General features: G+C 28.9%; 1 protein-coding gene across 4 annotated transcripts in view; it reads right to left on the bottom strand.

The window, feature by feature from the left end:
- Positions 1–17792, bottom strand: part of LOC107445120 (potassium/sodium hyperpolarization-activated cyclic nucleotide-gated channel 2-like) — a 627568-nt gene that overhangs the window by 24165 nt on the left and 585611 nt on the right. For all 4 annotated transcript variants that reach the window (XM_071178704.1, XM_071178703.1, XM_071178705.1 and 1 more), the window contains one exon: positions 4391–4540. In XM_071178704.1, coding sequence (XP_071034805.1) covers positions 4391–4540 — 150 coding nt within the window. The remainder of the gene's footprint in view (positions 1–4390; positions 4541–17792) is intronic.

The raw sequence follows: 17792 nt of genomic DNA, 5'->3' as shown, positions 1-17792 counted from the left end.
AAAACATAACAGTTATATTTAGAAAACACAGCTTCTAAAAATCAATGTAAAAGAGTACTTTGAAATTTACGAAGATGTAGGAGAAATAGTAGTTAAATTAACATTTAAATTAACGAAATTCTGACCAGTTGGCTGTTATAAATATGAATTTAATGTTAAAGTTATAATTAAACTTAAATATTTGAATGGGATATAGTGAAAATTTAAATTAAAGGAATTCTGACCAGTTGGCTGTTATTAATATGAATTTAATGTTAAAGTTATAATTAAACTTAAATATTTGAATGAAATATAGCGAAAATAATTATCTTTTTAATATATTAGAATTCTTAATTAATTTAATTCAATCTCCTTCCTTACTGAGACATTTTCTTCAATTACTATGATGATAGGAATGATCTGATTGACGTCACAGGGGGCCATAAACCGTAACAATAGGAAAATATACAATCATAGTAATGTGCAGCTAGGCTTTGCGATGTCATGTAATTGTTAAAACTTCAAGTCACTGTCTTTGAATTAAGCATTTGCATTTGGTTTTAAATTTTAATCAACGGATATCTTCTTACATAGATGTGCTCTATTAATTAGTAGGTGAATGAAACATTTAATTAAAGTGTCAAACCAACATTGCGGCAGAGCAACCACATTTAAAGCTTAACTTTATATTTGAAGTGTACTGATAGAGATTTATAAATGGCTATTTTGACACAATAGAGGCGTGATAAGAGAATGATTTTGTTTATATATTATTTACTTCTGTAAGATAGAGGCTTTGGGTCAAATTTTTACAATGTTCATTTTATAAAGAATGGTTCGTTCTGATCACGTGAATACAATCTTAAAGTATTTGAAAATAATCATTTGGTGAATGCAAAGAAATTGAAAGTTATTTTTTAAACCACCTATGTTGCACATTAAAGTACATTAAGTAGAGAGAACGTATGTCTGTCAAGCCCGACATTTGCCAAAACACACACACAAATTTTTTTAACAAATAACGCGCCATTCCATATTCGCAATAGCTGCATTTTACACCAATTATGTAGAGTTCTGGAATTTATTTCTTCTACTTTACTCGAAAATTAGGTGTACAAGCTTTTGAACCCTATCTAGAAAACAATTGGATTTTTGGATCAAGTATTGGAGAAATTAGCCTCTGTGGAGGACTTTTTAATGGAACTAACCCACATTTGCGTTACAAGGAAAGGAAAACCACGAAAACCTCCCTTGGTTAGCCTGATGGCAAGAGGACTCTACTAATAAGGATATTTTTCATCTGCACTGTGGTCGGTGCTAGCCAGGTGTAGAATTCGCATCGACCAGCCCTCGCTGGAATTCGAACCCGGTTTTAAATCATTGGGAATCGAGCGCTCTATTCCCTCAGCCACCACGGCTTATGAATTTAATTGTACTTTAATTGTGTACAGTAGAAGCTAAATGATTGTTTTTTAGTATAAGACCTACTTGTTTTAGTAGATTTTAAGAATATGAGTACCACTATGTCTACTCTGTTCTTTCACAGTCATAGCTGAGTGTCTTAAACACTGCCCGACTCTTTATTATCGCTTTGATGAAATGATTTTTTCCTGTTCAATAATTTTTTAACAATGCTATCTATTTTATTCAATCTTTTCTATATTGTACATACAGCAGTATTATTCAGGCTAAAATCTTGAAGTACAGAGTAATTTAAAAGTGGACCAAATTTAATCAAAATATTAATTGGAAATGTAGAATCTACAAATTAATGGAAAGGGAAAAATCGGAAGACTCTTTTTACCACCACTTCGGCGGTAATAGTGTGATCGAGTACGGAAATAGGCAGGTATTTAGCTACACTATCAGAGGAGAGTAAGATGGCTATTATGCAGGATAATGTTTTCGCCTGCCCGATAGTTCTGATACATTCCAATCCCATCCTTTGTAACTTTTCTTGTGAGGATATGTTAAGGTGGCTGTTAACTCCCTATCTCTACCACCAACGGTTTTAGGTGACCTGCGGAACCGTGGCGCTGTTGTGATACACTTTGAGACCTTTTCGAGCGTGGAAGCAGTTTGGCTGTCACTTAGATGACTGCCCTGCTGCACATTGGAGGACAAAATGAATATTTATAACTCATGTTAAAAGCTTTGAATCACCCTTTTTCATTAGCATGTAGATGGTTCATGGCCAATTTATACTTTCTTAAATGCAAATTAACTAAATTGAGTACATACACTGTACAAAAAAGGTATCTAAAAATTGAGTAAATAAGTGTCAAAATAGCTACGAAGCAAATAGTAGTCAAATTTCTTACCCAATAAACCCCATAAACCCAATAAACCCCGTGTGTTAAAAACTGAAACAGACTATACTCATTTTTGAGCAAAATGCATAGTATCAACAGAGAAGTGGAGGGAGGAAGATGTTCTTTTGGCTGCCAGCAAGAATTCGAACCAAGGACCTCTGAGATCATAGTAAAAATCTCTTAACACCATATAGTTTTAACCCCATTACAGGGATAGTTAGGAATCTTTATATAGTGACTGCCGCAATGACACACCATTACATACACTTCTTTCACTAAAATTGTTTAAAGATAAGCAAACTAAGCAAAAAGTAAAATTAAAATAACCTAAGCTATTGGGTCCATATTTTGCAAAGTGCAACACTTTGTATTAATAAAAGTGGAAATCAGTATGTCATGAAGTGTCATTGCGGCTGTTACTATATAAAGCTTCTTAATTCTTTCTGAGGTGTACAACTATAGTGGGGAGAGTATCTTACTATGAATCCGGAGATCCTTCGTTCGAAACCTGTCAGTAATTAACGAACATCTCGCTTGCACAATTCTCCCTCCACATCATTGTTGAGACTATGTATTTTGCTCAAAAACTAGTATATTCTGCTTCAATTTTGAATGTGTGACATTTTAAAATTTGAGTATTATTCGTTGCGGAGCTATTTTGGCACATTTTTGTTCAATTTAGAGAAACTTCTTTTTTCAGTGCATTTTAGAATAACTCTGTCAAAAATAGTGATAATGTTTAAAAAAACACCTAATAAGGGACTTTGAACGTAGGACGTATTAATAAATTGAATTAAGTCCACTATGATTATAAATAAGTTTTAATCACAAGTTTTTCTAAAAATCCAACATTCAAAAGGTATTCTTTTATTCTTGACAATAGAAATGTTTTAATACCTTTCTTAAAAAAATGCTTTTGAGATTTTAATTTATATAAAGTTTTTGAAAATCAAATATCCCTTACAAAAAATAAAGTGTTTTTGAGGTCATTTTGGGGTTGACAGATGTAAAGAACTACACCAAAGGTAGAAAATGAAGTTATGTTCTGCATCAAAAATAACCTCATTAATAAACCTCAATTTCAACCTCATTTACACCTCACAAAATCTACCTCAATCAAATAATTTTAGTTCAGATCGGATGAAATTATCCACACCTTAAATATACGTATTTGCTTGAAGTGAAGAAAAAATAAATTGTACACTTCAAATACAACCTCCCTAAGTTGGCTGCTCTAAAGTAGATTGTCATAAGCCTCAAACGTCAATAAAACACACCTTGGGAGATTGATCTTTTAAGGTTGTTTTTGAAATCAACTTCGAATAAACCTCAAATCAACCTTGATACCTCAAAACAACAACCTCAAATTTACCTAAAAAATACTTTAAATTTTTGTAAGAGATTGCTATTATAAATTAGTTTAATGGTTCGATAAAACAACTCTATAATTTTCATTTTTTAAAAAAACCAAATATTTGTTGACACAGATATACAAGTACTCCAGGAACTTCTTTTAACTTCATTAACCTCAAGTGTGAATAAAGCAACTTTATACACCTTGGAAGGTTGATCTTTTAAGGTTGTTTTTGAGATCAACTTCTAATAAACCTTGACACCTCAAAACAACAAACTCAAATTTACCACAAAAATATTTATTTTTTTGTAAGGGATTGCTGTTATAAATTAGTTTATTGATTCGATAAAACAACCATATAATTTTCATTTTTTTAAAAAACCAAATATTCGTTGACTCAGATATACAAGTACTCCAGGAACTTCTTTTAACTTCATCAATCTCAAGTGTGAATAAAACAACTTTATACACATTGGGAGGTTGATCTTCTAAGGTGGTTTTTAAAATCAACTTCTAATAAACCTCAAATAAACCTTGACACCTCAAAACAACAACCTCAAATTTACCACAAAATACTTATTTTTTTGTAAGGGATTGCTATTATAAATTAGTTCATTGATTCGAAAAACAACCATATAATTTTTTTAAAACCAAATCTTCGTTAAAATAGATCTACAAGTACTGCGGGAACTTCTTGTAAATTTATTTTTCTTGAAGAAGTAATTAAATAAGAGAAGATTCATACCTCAAGCTCATTGATTGCGACCCAGGAGTTGGGGGGGAAGCCCTGTAGCATGGGCACGAGGAACTGCAAACAGCCACTCCAATGTCCTATCAGCAGCATCATGCATATCAAGTTGAAGATTTTCATAAATACGCTAGCCATGTTGAAGAACTGCAAAAAGAACCAGATTCAATTATTTCAATCCAATAATCGTTTATTCAACGATGAAATGAATTCCTGAAGAGTTAGAATTAATGGAATTTGCTGTGTTTAGAAATATTGATAAAAATAATCGGATAAGATTTTTTTCTTATGTTTCTAAAGGAGTTTATTAATGAGAAGTTTAGTTTATTGATAATTTATGCAAATTAGTAATGAATCATTTTTATGTTTTTAAAGTACATCATTGTAAATCACTTTTATGATAAAGTATTATCTGTTAAAGTAACCAAGTATTAATATTTTTTTAAAATCAAACATAACTCTGTTAAAAACTTTGAAGCGTTTTAAATCTTCAAATTTGCTTAAATCTCGATAAATTGAATCTCATTATTGTATTTTTTAAATTTAATTATATAATGTCATGGGTCAACTTAAGTGAACATATATTTTAATTTAGAACCTTATTTATACATTAACAAACCTTCAGCGCATCATGATCCAGAATATCAGCATTATGGTTCATCGTTGAAGCAAATTTTTTAAGTGCTTAAGTAAAATGCGGATTTATTTTTGATTTAATATTTTCCGAGGAATGGAAAATAAGTACAGATATTAAGTACAGTAGTAAGTTTTCCTGGAAATTAAGTACATAATAGTTCTACCGCAACAGCAGGGGTAGTGTGTCAGTTTCACGCATGCGCACACGTGTATCTGGTTGATAGTCTGTCCTCTGATGCTATAACAGCGGGATTGTGTTGTATTTATAGTTAAGTTGTTAAGGAAATTAGGTTGTGTCTACAGTGAAGTTAGTATTCAAAATTAAGACGTCTAAGTTCAAAAGATCTAAACTGATCCAGCCGACTGTGAGGTGCGTTCTGTGATAAAGTTCATTAATGCTGTACGATATTGTGAAGCATTGCGAAAACTGCGTTTTGAGATTCATAACAAAGGACGAGGAATGCTCAGTCAAGACATAGTGTAACTTTATGACAACGCACGTTCTGATAGTGTCTCTGAAAAACATATTCAGTGATAGGTTGGGAGCAATTCGATCACCTGCCGTACAGACTCTACCTCGCACCTTCACAAAACTACTTTTTTTTTGAAGTGTAGCTTTGGAGGAAGGTGCTTTGGCAGTGATGAAGAGGCATAAAAACGGTTTCTGAAGTGATTGTCTTCACAGGGGCATCTTTCTTTTAAGAGGATGTAGACAATTCGATTTTCCATTTCGATAAATGTCTGAACAATGGTGGCAACTATGTAGAAAAATCGCTTTCGAAACGAAACTTCATGTAAAAATAAATTTTGTTCAAAAAACAAACAAAAAACATTGGTATGCGAGTTTTTCCAATATGGTACTTACTTTCCTGACACGTCTTGTAAGACAGTAATGTATTCTTTCAATCTTAATTTAATCACGATAGCAATTTGAGTTTGGGAATTCTTTCGTTATTTTTTACTAGTTAAAATATGGTTAACCAGTAGTTAAAAATGCAAAATGCTTGTAAGTTTTAATTTTTATTTCAAAGTAACTTAAAAAAACTCAAATCTACCTATATGCAATTAACTTTCTAAAAGTGTAAGTGAATGAAAGAAAACATTGGAATGCACTTGCATTTTAACTCTGTTTTTTATGCTCACTAATAATTAATTCAATTTCTAAATATAAAAATTTATACATTGGTATATTTTTAAGCAACTAAACCAATTTAATTACACAATTCTTGAACTTATGAACGCTAAATAAGAAATGATTTGTACTATCTCCAACAGTAACTAAAAAATTATAATATTCAGAAACATCCAGTTGTCGTCTGTTACAACAAGAATACTATCAATCATTCATAATTACGTTTTAAAATTATGACAACCTTTCAGACTGGCATGAAATGCATAATATAACAAGGCGATGAGTTTCTCGTCTTGCTCATTAGCACATGCTTTTCAGAAATTAATTTTTCATAACATTTAGTCTGCTATATTATTCTTTAAAAATGCGTTACGCTTGTTGGGAAAGAGCTGGAGGGTAAAATTAAAATTTTTAAGTAAAAGTTTCTTTTCTTGTTTGAAGTAAAAGTTTTAATTCTTTTGAGAATAATTAATTTTGATTTATATTTTAACAGTGAAAACTGAAAGATAATTTTTATGCTGACAAATTTAAAGCTAAAGGACATGCTGAATAATACACATTAATTTAGTACGTTTGCTTTTATATCTTTAAGATCAATATCATTTGATTCCGACGTGAATAATTCAAACTAACATTTATTTCATAGCAAACAAAACGTTAAAACTTTATTTCATAATTTTATTTTTTCCCTTCAAATTTTTGATTCCGACGTGAATGATTCAAACTAACATTTCTTTCATAGTAAACAAAATGTTCAAACTTTATTTTTTCTAATTTTTTCAATGGAATCATTGTCAAAGAAAATCACAATATTTGACCTACTTTTGAAGTGCAATTCCTCAAAAAAAGCCATTATTATAAAGTAATGATGTAAACAAGATAAAAGTGGTAAGAAGTTTAATTGATACGAAGAATTGTTTTCTTTTTCGTTATTCATTTGCGTTTTCACACTGCTTGGTTTAATCTGTATACAGCTTAATGTAGAATGACCGAAAAAACAATGGAAAAAATTGTTTAAAGGTCATTTTAGTTCACTTTGTGTATAGGATAATTTAAACTTAATGGGATCAATTTTTAAATTTCTCTGCAACCTTACCATTTCCAATTTTAATCACTCTGAGGACACTTTGAGCTGTGAAACTAAGTTCTAAAAGTCTCAGTCTAAGCTTACAAAATGAAGAAAAAGTAAAACGGGCATAACTTAAACTGGAGAGAATATTATGACAAGTCAAAAAGTTTGAGCAGACCAAATTTTATAGCCAGCAAGCACTTTAGACTAAAATTTCATATAGTTACTGAAATAGGCAAAGGCAAAAGTGGACATAATATTCTCAAATATTTTTAGACTTAACTTAAAAAGTAGTAAGACTTTAAAGTAATTTAACTTAAAGACTTAACTGTGGTAAAGATTTCGCTTATTTATAAAAATTCTCATTAAAAAAATAAATTGGTTTTCTCATCCATAAGTGCTAGAGACTGCAGCTTATAAAATCATGTATTTTTAGTGAAGCTTTCTTTTTTTATTCTGAATTCCTTTTTTTATTCGGATTTGTGATTTGGTTAACTACTAGTTGTTCTTTATAATCCTAGGTAAAACAAACAAATTTATAATTCAAATGGAAGTATGGAAGTCTCCAAAATAAAAAAAACTTTCGCTACAATTTGTGATTTTGATTAGAATGACTTTGACGGAATAAATGTATATAAAGTTACTGTACAATATTATCCAATATAAATTTTTTAAGAAAAACAAAACAAAAACATGTTATTTGGTGCGTTAGATATTTAACAGTTTTGAGTTCAATTCTCGAATCTTCTTTATCGTTCTTCCATCGAACCTCTGTCGGAATACTTCAGCAAGGATAAAAAATTTACATTTTAATTACTTAACACTGATAGATGACACTGGAGAACATATTTTTTGTTTCATTTGTACAAATTACTGGATATTGCCTGATTCCGGACTGAGGATAACTGAAATTATTTTTGCTGCTAAAGCAACAGTTTTTTAAATGACATTCTTAATCTATTTTTTGGCGAAATGTATAAGTTTGAAAACGTTATATACAACAGAGGATCGTATAAATGTCACAACAAACTTCTAGGTAGTTAAGGTGCATCATCAGGATTAAAATTGCTTAGGAACTCATACCCGGAAATGTCGTCGTACGTGGCTTAGGATGCTTCCTTATTATGACCTGTTCAGAAGCAATTGAAGAAGCATTTCATAATAGGAAAGCGCTCCTAACGGCGTATGATGACATTTTCGGGCATGGCTTTCCATGCAATTTTAATACTTGGGATATGCTCTAACCCCTCTGGAAGTCAGCCGCAACATTTATACGATCAACTGTTATAGATATGTAACATTTTTAAACTCGTGCACTTCCGCAAAAAATAGATGTAAAATGTTATTTAAAAACAAACGTAGCTTGGAGAAAAAAAAAACAATTGCAGATTTGTAATCAGCGATACGAAAGTATTTAAGTTCTACTAAAAAAAATATCATGCAATAGAAAAAAAAAATTCCATTCTGTAATTCCTCAATAGAATTATGCTGTCGTTTGTATACATTTTATGTGATTGGGATAAATTCGGTGCAACAAAATCTTCATGCTTCTTAACCCCTTAACAATCGGTTAATTTTTAAGAAAACGGTCATAAAAGTGCCTATTTTTTGGCTTTTGTATTTGTATTACGTACTTGATTACTGCTGACATCTAGTTTAAAATAAACTAACTATCTACAATTATCTTTAAAATATCCTGGTACTGCCACCTGGTGTATAAAATGAGAAATAAAATGGGAGCGAGAAGGAAGGGGTTAAACACGCACAAGCAACAAGTCCTAGCTATCTGTTTTTATTTATAGCTTAATTATGTTCGAAATTCGGAAGTGTTATACACATTCAATCCCTTTATATTTAATTTAAATAAAACAAATTTCGCTTTCCTTTAAATCAGACCGATATTAAAATTTGTGGGATTCGAATTATTGTAAAAGTTTCTCCTACATATCCTGTTATAAATTTCGGAGTTTACTGAATCATAATATTGTATAAGTATGCTGCAAATGTAATAAGGATTCAAACCTTTTGTCGTACTTCTTAAACTTGATAATGCGACGCTGTAATGACTTTTTATTGACACGATACTATGGTTTCAAATGATGCATGATTCAACTTTGTCTCGAAGAACTTATTTGCTCTGATTTGACTTAACTCTTATTTGACTTAACTCTGATGTTATGGTTCAATGTAGAACTGATTCGTTTAAGACGTAAGTATAAAAAGAAAAAAAATTTAAATGAGATAAATACATAATTTGAATTGATGGGAAAGATTATTGACATTTGCTAAAATAATTTTCTTATCAACCAATCATTCAAATAAATAGTTTAGATTGGTGCAGTTTCTTTAACTTAATCTTGTTTGCTTTGATACGATGGAATCCACTCCATGTCCAGATTTGGACAATCTGATTACAACTAAGAGAGGTGTTTCAGACAAATGTGTATGGGCTTGGGGATTGGTGTAATTACTTCTGATAATTTGCTTGACTGATTCCTTTTTAGGAACGAAAATAAGAGAATCAGATATAAACGAGTTTTTGTTAATCCGCTCTTTATTCTTAATCTGAAATCTTTACTCTCATGAAATTTCATCAGTATATCAGTGATATTATTTTTTACTTGGATACATTCTATTTGAACTTTTTATATCTAGTTACTGAAAAGTGGGATTTTGCAATTTGTTATGAAGAAAAAGGTAATCAATTATTAAGCAATTTAAGTATAAAGATAGAGTATGTGTAGTTTTGGGAATTATTTTATTACATTTTGAATTTGAATTTATTTCAATGTATGCATAATACAAAAAAGTAAAAGATTCCATGAGGGTCAGTTATTGGAATAGGGGAGTCGTCGTGGTCTTATGGTTCTACAATTTTGAGACATGAAGGTGGCCAAGTGCACTTGCCATCTTTACTTCTCAGACAATCTGTTTATTTTGATCTGAAACTGAGTGATCTTCAAGAGACTAACGGGATTCCTAAATTGTTCTCCTCAAACGCATCTTGGGTTTTATAAAGTTCGTTAACTATTTCGTGTTTAAAGTTTCTTAGATTGTTTAGTAAGTATAATTGTGCTAAACCATTAGTTTTCCACCTATAAGCTAAGCACTTAGGTTACTAATTAAAAGTTTTCGACAAACCCTTTGAAATCGGCAAACATTCTTAAATTGCATCATAAAGAAAGAAGGAAACAGTATATGAAATAAAATTGTGCTCATATGTCACTTCACGTTAAAGTTGATTGGAAATTCATAAAATTTAACTTGAATTCAGTTTTGTGATGTTTGATGATTTACGCTCACGAGAGTTTGCTTTAATTAGAACTCAATATATTTGTTTCTGTAAAAAAATAGTAAGTATAAATGAGTTTTAATAAATATTTTTGTGCAAAAAGGCATATTCATCATTAGAGACATAAACACCCAAACTTATTTTATTCGAAGCATGCTTTACTTGCACCTTCAATTTTTACTAAATTTTCAAAGAGTTTGCAAATACCACGGAGGAACGTCTGAGTATTTTTTTAATGATCTAGTCACAGCGTAGAATGCTGATGCCTTAAAATAAACTGTAGATTTTAATCAAGGATGTTACTTTACGTGGATAGAAGCGAGCCATCCTGTGAATAAGCCAGCTATTGAAGTATGTAATTATAGCAAAAGGGAGAAACGCAGTCTTAGGGAGTGATTTCAGATGAAGACGTATTTTTAATTTTCAAGAATCATTCTCTATATGCAACATTAGTTTCAGCTTTGTTGTAGTGAAAGTTTCATAATATGTAAATATTGTGAAACACATAGATGGCTGATAGTTTATTAGAGGTTAGATACGGATACTTATTGGGCGGCATTTCTAAACCCATATAGCAAAGGTACGAAGCCAAGGTTAAGTGACTTCCATTTCAGCCTAAAAAGATGGTTGACTGATGGAAAAACAATTTGAAATAAACGAGAAGGTTGTGTGAAGACTACAATGAGAAAAAAGAAGCTTTCTGTTGTCTTTAATGTGAGCATGTACAGTGATTAAAAAAGTTTCGTGTTGAGTTTTTAATTTCTTCAGTGAAATATATAATTTTTTTAACGAACTGCACATTTTATCTGTTACGTTTTGTATATTATTTTTTGACATAGAATTGTCTATATATAAGCATGGTTGAGTAAATTTTAATTCAACTTTCAATTTCTTATCCTAGTATTTTTTTAATACTTGTACCTCACATTATCTAATATGTGATACTATTTAATACTAAGAAACAATACGCATGTTATTGCGAATTTCTTTGCTTTTGATGCGATTGGAAATGAGTCGGCTACAAATGAAAGAGTTAAATTTCCTATTGGAACCTCAGCTAGAAGCCTGGAAAAAGTAATAGTTACTGAAATTAAATAAAGTTGTCATCCTGGCCTGATGAATTGCGGGATTGAAGAAAACAATTTTGTGCACCCGATCATTTAAACAGGAAAGCATAGCAAAGGGACTAAAAAATAAGACACAATTGTTTAAAATTATAGCAATTTTAACTTACATATTTAATATGTTTTAGTACTATATTTTGACACTAAGAGACCTTTTCTAGATTCTTCAGATTTGTTAATATTTTTAATTCTTGAAACAAATTTGCGGTGTTTTTGAGTTTTTCAAATTTTACTTATACCTAATGATTTGCACTGGTCGCATTATTGAAATTGACATCATAAAAATTAGTGTGTTTTGAACGTAATTTTTAAAAGAATATCTCATATTAGGAACCCTTCCCCTTCTAGTTTGAATTCTTCTATAACATTTTTATTAACGTTGCCTTAAATCTTTTGAACTCATATTATGTCAAGATTTAGATATTGTCTTTATTTAAAGTTTAAATCAGCAATTTTTAACTTGGTTAAAAGAAAATTAAATGCGAAACATTTTTGAGGATAAGAAATAGCTTGCAATGATATTCTTCTTTTTATACAATAAAGTATTGTTGAGAAAATTAATGTTTTAATAATGGTGTAATAACGAATTAATGTTTGCAATAATTATCAGTTAATTTTTGATCTGAAATAAAAATAATCCTTTTAAATAATTAGAAAACAAATCGAGCATAATCACTTTAAAAGGTGTAGTTAAATCTTAACGCCAGCAAATGATAAAACTTACATCCATCTCAGATGTTTTATCTCAATTCACGTATTATTTGAGGCAAATTTTTGCATAATTTGGAAACCGTCACACTATCAATATTTCTAGTTTACAATCGAGCAAAGAAGATGAAAGTTCAACTTTGATTTGAGGGATGCTGAACCTCTCACAGAAACAAGTACGAAAACTGTTATAAAAAGGCATATATGTTTTTTGTTGTATAATAAAGATAATTATGTCCTCATAAGATAATTTACAAAAATAATCAGTTAATTGAATGAAATAATTTTATAATATTTGATTTCTTGTTTTGTTAAGTCATTTTCAAATTTACATTAATATTCGCTTTGTGCTGTATGTATGTTTGATTAGCAAACCAATTTTATATTAGATATTTTATATATGTTTCTTAATTTAATGATTTTCACTTCATATTGTACCGTAAAAATAATTTTACTGATTCTTAAATATATCTTATCCTACTGCAATTATAACTTTTAGTGCTACTATATATCCAAAATGGCGGCTACTTTACACCTAGCAGAGTAAAAGAACATTCTTGGTTTGAAACGCATAGATCCAAAAGCTATATATGGTGCTCCACTACATCAAAATTTGGTGTAACCAATTTAGAGTTGAACTACACAAAAATTTTTCCAGTGTAGAAAGCTAAATAAGTATTACAGAATAGAGTGTAATAAAGATTGGATAATTGAAGTCACTGAATATCATTAGGCGTTAATAATAAGGGCGTTAATAAAAGATATGCTGATAACAGTAAATTAAAATGCAGGCGAGATTTTAGGAGTTGCTAAATACTAAATATTCTTCAGTTTTGTAGTAACAAGTAACATTTACATGTAACTTACATTTCCATGTAATCTACGTGTTAGTACAAATCGTGGAACACGTAAAATTTTATTACTTTCTTTAAATAATATGTTAAAAACTGTAAAGTCGATAACATTAATGTTGGTGATTGGAAATTTAAACAATTTATATTTTAAAAGTTATGTCTGATACTGAATAACTAAAGGAGGGCAGTAAATAAAATCCTTCTTAATTCCATCTCTTAAATGAAAAATTGTAAAACGAAGCAGTTTTTCAATAGACATCTTAAACTAAAAGTGGTTTATCTATAAATATAAATCAATGTATTAAAGATAAAATCTATTTGTTTCTTTTTTCCCCTTCTTTTTTTTTTTAGGATGGTAAAATATATTTCGTTTATTTATAGAAGTAACTCTAAAAAATAAATAATGTTCTTTAAATCCAGACATTGAATTAGACATCCGCATTAAAGAAGAATTTACAGAAAAGAACAACATCATTTTAGATATGAAAAATAAATAAAACGTTAACTTTTATAGAAGGAACTATAAAAAAATCTATTAACTATTTTTTATTAATCCAAGCTTTAGTAAAGTTTTAAGGACACGTCCTCCGAATAAGCTACTTCATATCAGGATAAGCTTTAAAATAAATTTCCTTTTACAGTAAGCAATTTTTAAAATTTTTTTTAAGAGTGATATAAAAAGATTTGGATTTTATTGCGTATATAAAATTTATTTGTTTGAAACTGTTTTCTTAAATGGTCGATATGTGAATAATAAATGGAGTTTATTATTTAGAGTTTCGTATTTTGTCTACTAAACTTTTCAAGGCATTGTTTTTTAAATGCATTATTTTCTATTGCAGTTTTGTTTTAAAAAACTTAAGAGAATTCCATATTGTGAACTATCAATTCTGTCTTTAGCAACTTGGGGTAACTTTGATCGATGGGGTTACTACACTCAGGCAAAAATCCTGGAGAAATTTGCAAAATGATTTTGTGATAAAAATAGTTGAAAAACGTGTTACTGATACTCATACTAAAACTAATTTTAATATATTATTTATAATTTTTTAATTTAACAGTAACAAAAAAAACGTTTGAATTATAAGATATAAAAACTTTTGCAACGAAATATAAGTTTAATTATGATCTTTCACGTGGCAAAATCTAAATTTTGTGATAAATACAACTGTATATAGCTCAAGCCAGTGTTCAAGAAAACTACATTAATTTTTTAGTTTACTTATTACAAAATTAATTACTACAACGCCTACAACTACTTTGCTACAATGCAGTTAACTACAACTATTTATTTATAAATCTAGGTTCTACAAACTACTTTTGAAATGTAGTAACTACTTCACTACTTTTAAGAGGCGAACTTTGTTGGCGAAATTAATTAACTCCTATGTTCAAGACGGTTTTTAATAAGAATTTGGCTTATTTAAACATGAGGAATTAAGAAATATTTGTTCATGTTCAAATGAGCCAATTTGTTATTCCAAAATTTTGGTTTTTTAAATTTGTCCATTTAACTTTCAATTTTTTATACCTTTTCCGATAGCGAATTAAAAAAATGTTACGAAATTATCAGATATTTGCAATTTTGTTAGCGTTTAATGCTCTTTCATCTCCTCTAAGAAATTAAGTACATCGAAAATATGTTTCCTTCCTTTCAAATGACATTGATGTTTCACAAGTGCACATTCGCATGCGAAAGTGTGACCAAAATGATTATTTATTTATTATTCGTAATAGTTAGTTTAAATATTATTTATACGGTATTCTAAATACGTAATTCTTGTTAACGCTCGGTCGTTATCACATCCTTGGTGTAGTTACGTGTATTGTCTCTTAGTTTTTAAAAAGATTAACTAGGTCAAACGCTATTCAAAACATAGTCTGATAAGCCATAAGATCTTATGCAGGCAAAAATTATTATTCTATTACTACCGAATCAAGTAATAAAAATAATAAATTATTAAAAATTTTTTTTACTTAAAATTTATTTTAAGTAATCAAGTTTTCTTCAACTATGATTCACGCAATTAGTATCAGTGTTTTGACAAAAAACGAAATATTGCAAAATTAACTTTTAGATTTGCAGAAATTTTCACACTTTCGATTAAATAGCTTGCTTAAGTAAAGTTTCATATCATTGCAGCTATTTATCATTGCATTCATTTAAACAATGAATTTAAAGTTCATCGTCTTCAACAATATATTTTAGAAAATTAAATGGAAATTGCAATGGTAATAAGAATAATGGGACCATATTTCAAAGATAGCGGCGACTTTCATATCTCACTAGAATGCGTCAAATTCCGAACATCAGACCAAAAGTTATTCTAGATGTAACTAGTATTGTGTACTACAGCATAAACTTAAAATTATTTTCGATAATTAAAATTCTTTTTTAGATTGAAACAGATCTTAGCTTAACTGGTTGCATTTCACAAAATTCTATTAAAACTCTTTTCAATAATACAAAAATATTTTAAAAGTAAAAAATTAGTTTACACACAACAGTAAAAATATTTTTTTTCTATTATTTTTAAAATTTTGAAGAACATTATCTTAACTAACTTAAAACATTTTCAAAATGAAATGGTAAATATAATTTTGCACAAAAATGTTGCAGCTTCATAATCAAGATTATAAAAATTGAGCAAGTGTATAAAAATACAACTATATATGGGGACTATATAGTTGTATTTTGATATTTTATTAAAGTAACATTGTTTTAGGCAAATTTTAATTTTTTATGTGTGTTTAAATCCTTTACTTAATGCCATAACTTTCAGAAAAATGAATACTTTCCTCATTTTAAATTTATTTCACGTATTAAGTTTAACGAAGTATATCCCATTGTAGAAAGATATAATTTCTGAAAGAAATAATATTATTTTGGCTCAGTTAAGCTCGAAATAGTTTGCTTAAGTTTCGTAGAATGATTCTATATTTAGAAACAAGTATTCAGTATTTAAAAAAGAGCCATAATTTCAAGCTGCATTCCATAAGAAAATTTTTACGAACTTAGACTGTTCTAAAGAAACCGAAAAGAACAAAAAATATTAAGCGCACTTTTTCGAAAAAAATATGACTCGTTAGAGTGCTCTTAGGTTTAACGATATTCAAATGTGTTCTTGAGAGAAAATTGCCATGGTAGAGGGCATTTTTATTGTTGGATGTGGATTTTTAAAGCTGCAGTTAAAGTTACTGGATTGAATGCGTACAAATTAAACATAAAACTAAAGATTGACTTTTAATTTACATGTTAGTAATTTTATACAAAAAATAAAGTTAGATAATTTTTTGTAATCAAGTGTATTTTATTACAAAGGAATTAAAGAGATAACGGTGCATTTTTAAAGATGAAATATTAATAATTGAAATTAATATATAATATATTAATGTATAATATATATAATAATTGAAATTAATACGTAACAATGGAATAAATAATTGTAAACTTATCAATGAATTTTAAGAAAAGAATTCGGTTACAAATATCGTATTGTATGGTAATGATATTTCTGGTTATGAAAACCAACACAATTTTGGATAATAAACCAGAATATACAGTGTTCAAGCTATTTATTAAATAATTTTTCAGTTGATATGATAACTGAAAAATAGCTCATGTTACTACACTTTTAGTAAAAAATACGAAACTGAAGAGTAAATTTATCCGAATAAATGATTTTTATGGCTCATAAGTCAAAAAATTTCTTCAAATTTAAAGTCTTCAAAATAATCAAAATTTTTTTTGTATACTTCTTTAGTTACATTTATTAATATCTATATATTTAGTTTATTGACATTTGCTCGGGGAAAAAAAAATAGAAATTCACCAAATCTTGAATGCCAGGAAAATGACACATTAGCTTAGAAGCTAAAAAAACAGTTCTTTTAAGTAATAGTAAGTAACTCAGCTTAAGCTTTTATGTTAGATGAACCATAAATTGCTTAAATTAATTCTTTTTATCCACTGTAGAAACAATCAAAAAAAATTTTGTTGCTGATATGTACAGAATAAAATTGTGTAAAGTAATCAATCATTAAATAAATGAATAACTTTGATTACATTCAATCTTATTACAATCAATCTTATTATTAAACTTGGTATTAGGTTAATATTTGCTTTCCCTCTTTACAGTATTAGCAGTTAAAAAAAATTCTGGTATCACTTCAATGTCCTGGCATTCATAAGTCAGGAAAATGACAGCCAGGATAATGACAAATTCGCCATTTTATAGCATATAGCTTTACTTTAATTTAATATTTTGGTCTAAGACGTTTATATTCAGCAGAAAACAACAGGATTTCTAAAAATAACTCAGATAAATCTGTGTAGTTAATATTATTATTGATTTCAAGAAGCCAAGAAAATGTCAACACAAAAACCTACTCACGTTGAAAAATTTTTTGAAACAGATTTTGAACCAGAAAGTTGGTTCTTTATTCATGCAACAAGACATGTTCAGATAGGAGGGTATCTAATCAATCTATTAACATAAGATATTGATTCCTGGCTCTATCTATTTTGGTTAAAAACCATTAAATAATAGTAGCCAGGAAAATGGCAGATTTTCTTGTGACAAA

This window comes from Parasteatoda tepidariorum, chromosome 3 (genome assembly GCF_043381705.1).
Source record: "Parasteatoda tepidariorum isolate YZ-2023 chromosome 3, CAS_Ptep_4.0, whole genome shotgun sequence".
NCBI lineage: Eukaryota > Metazoa > Arthropoda > Arachnida > Araneae > Theridiidae > Parasteatoda > Parasteatoda tepidariorum.
The sequence above is the reverse complement of the archived record's forward strand: the minus strand, read 5'-3'. Positions and strand labels throughout refer to the sequence as shown.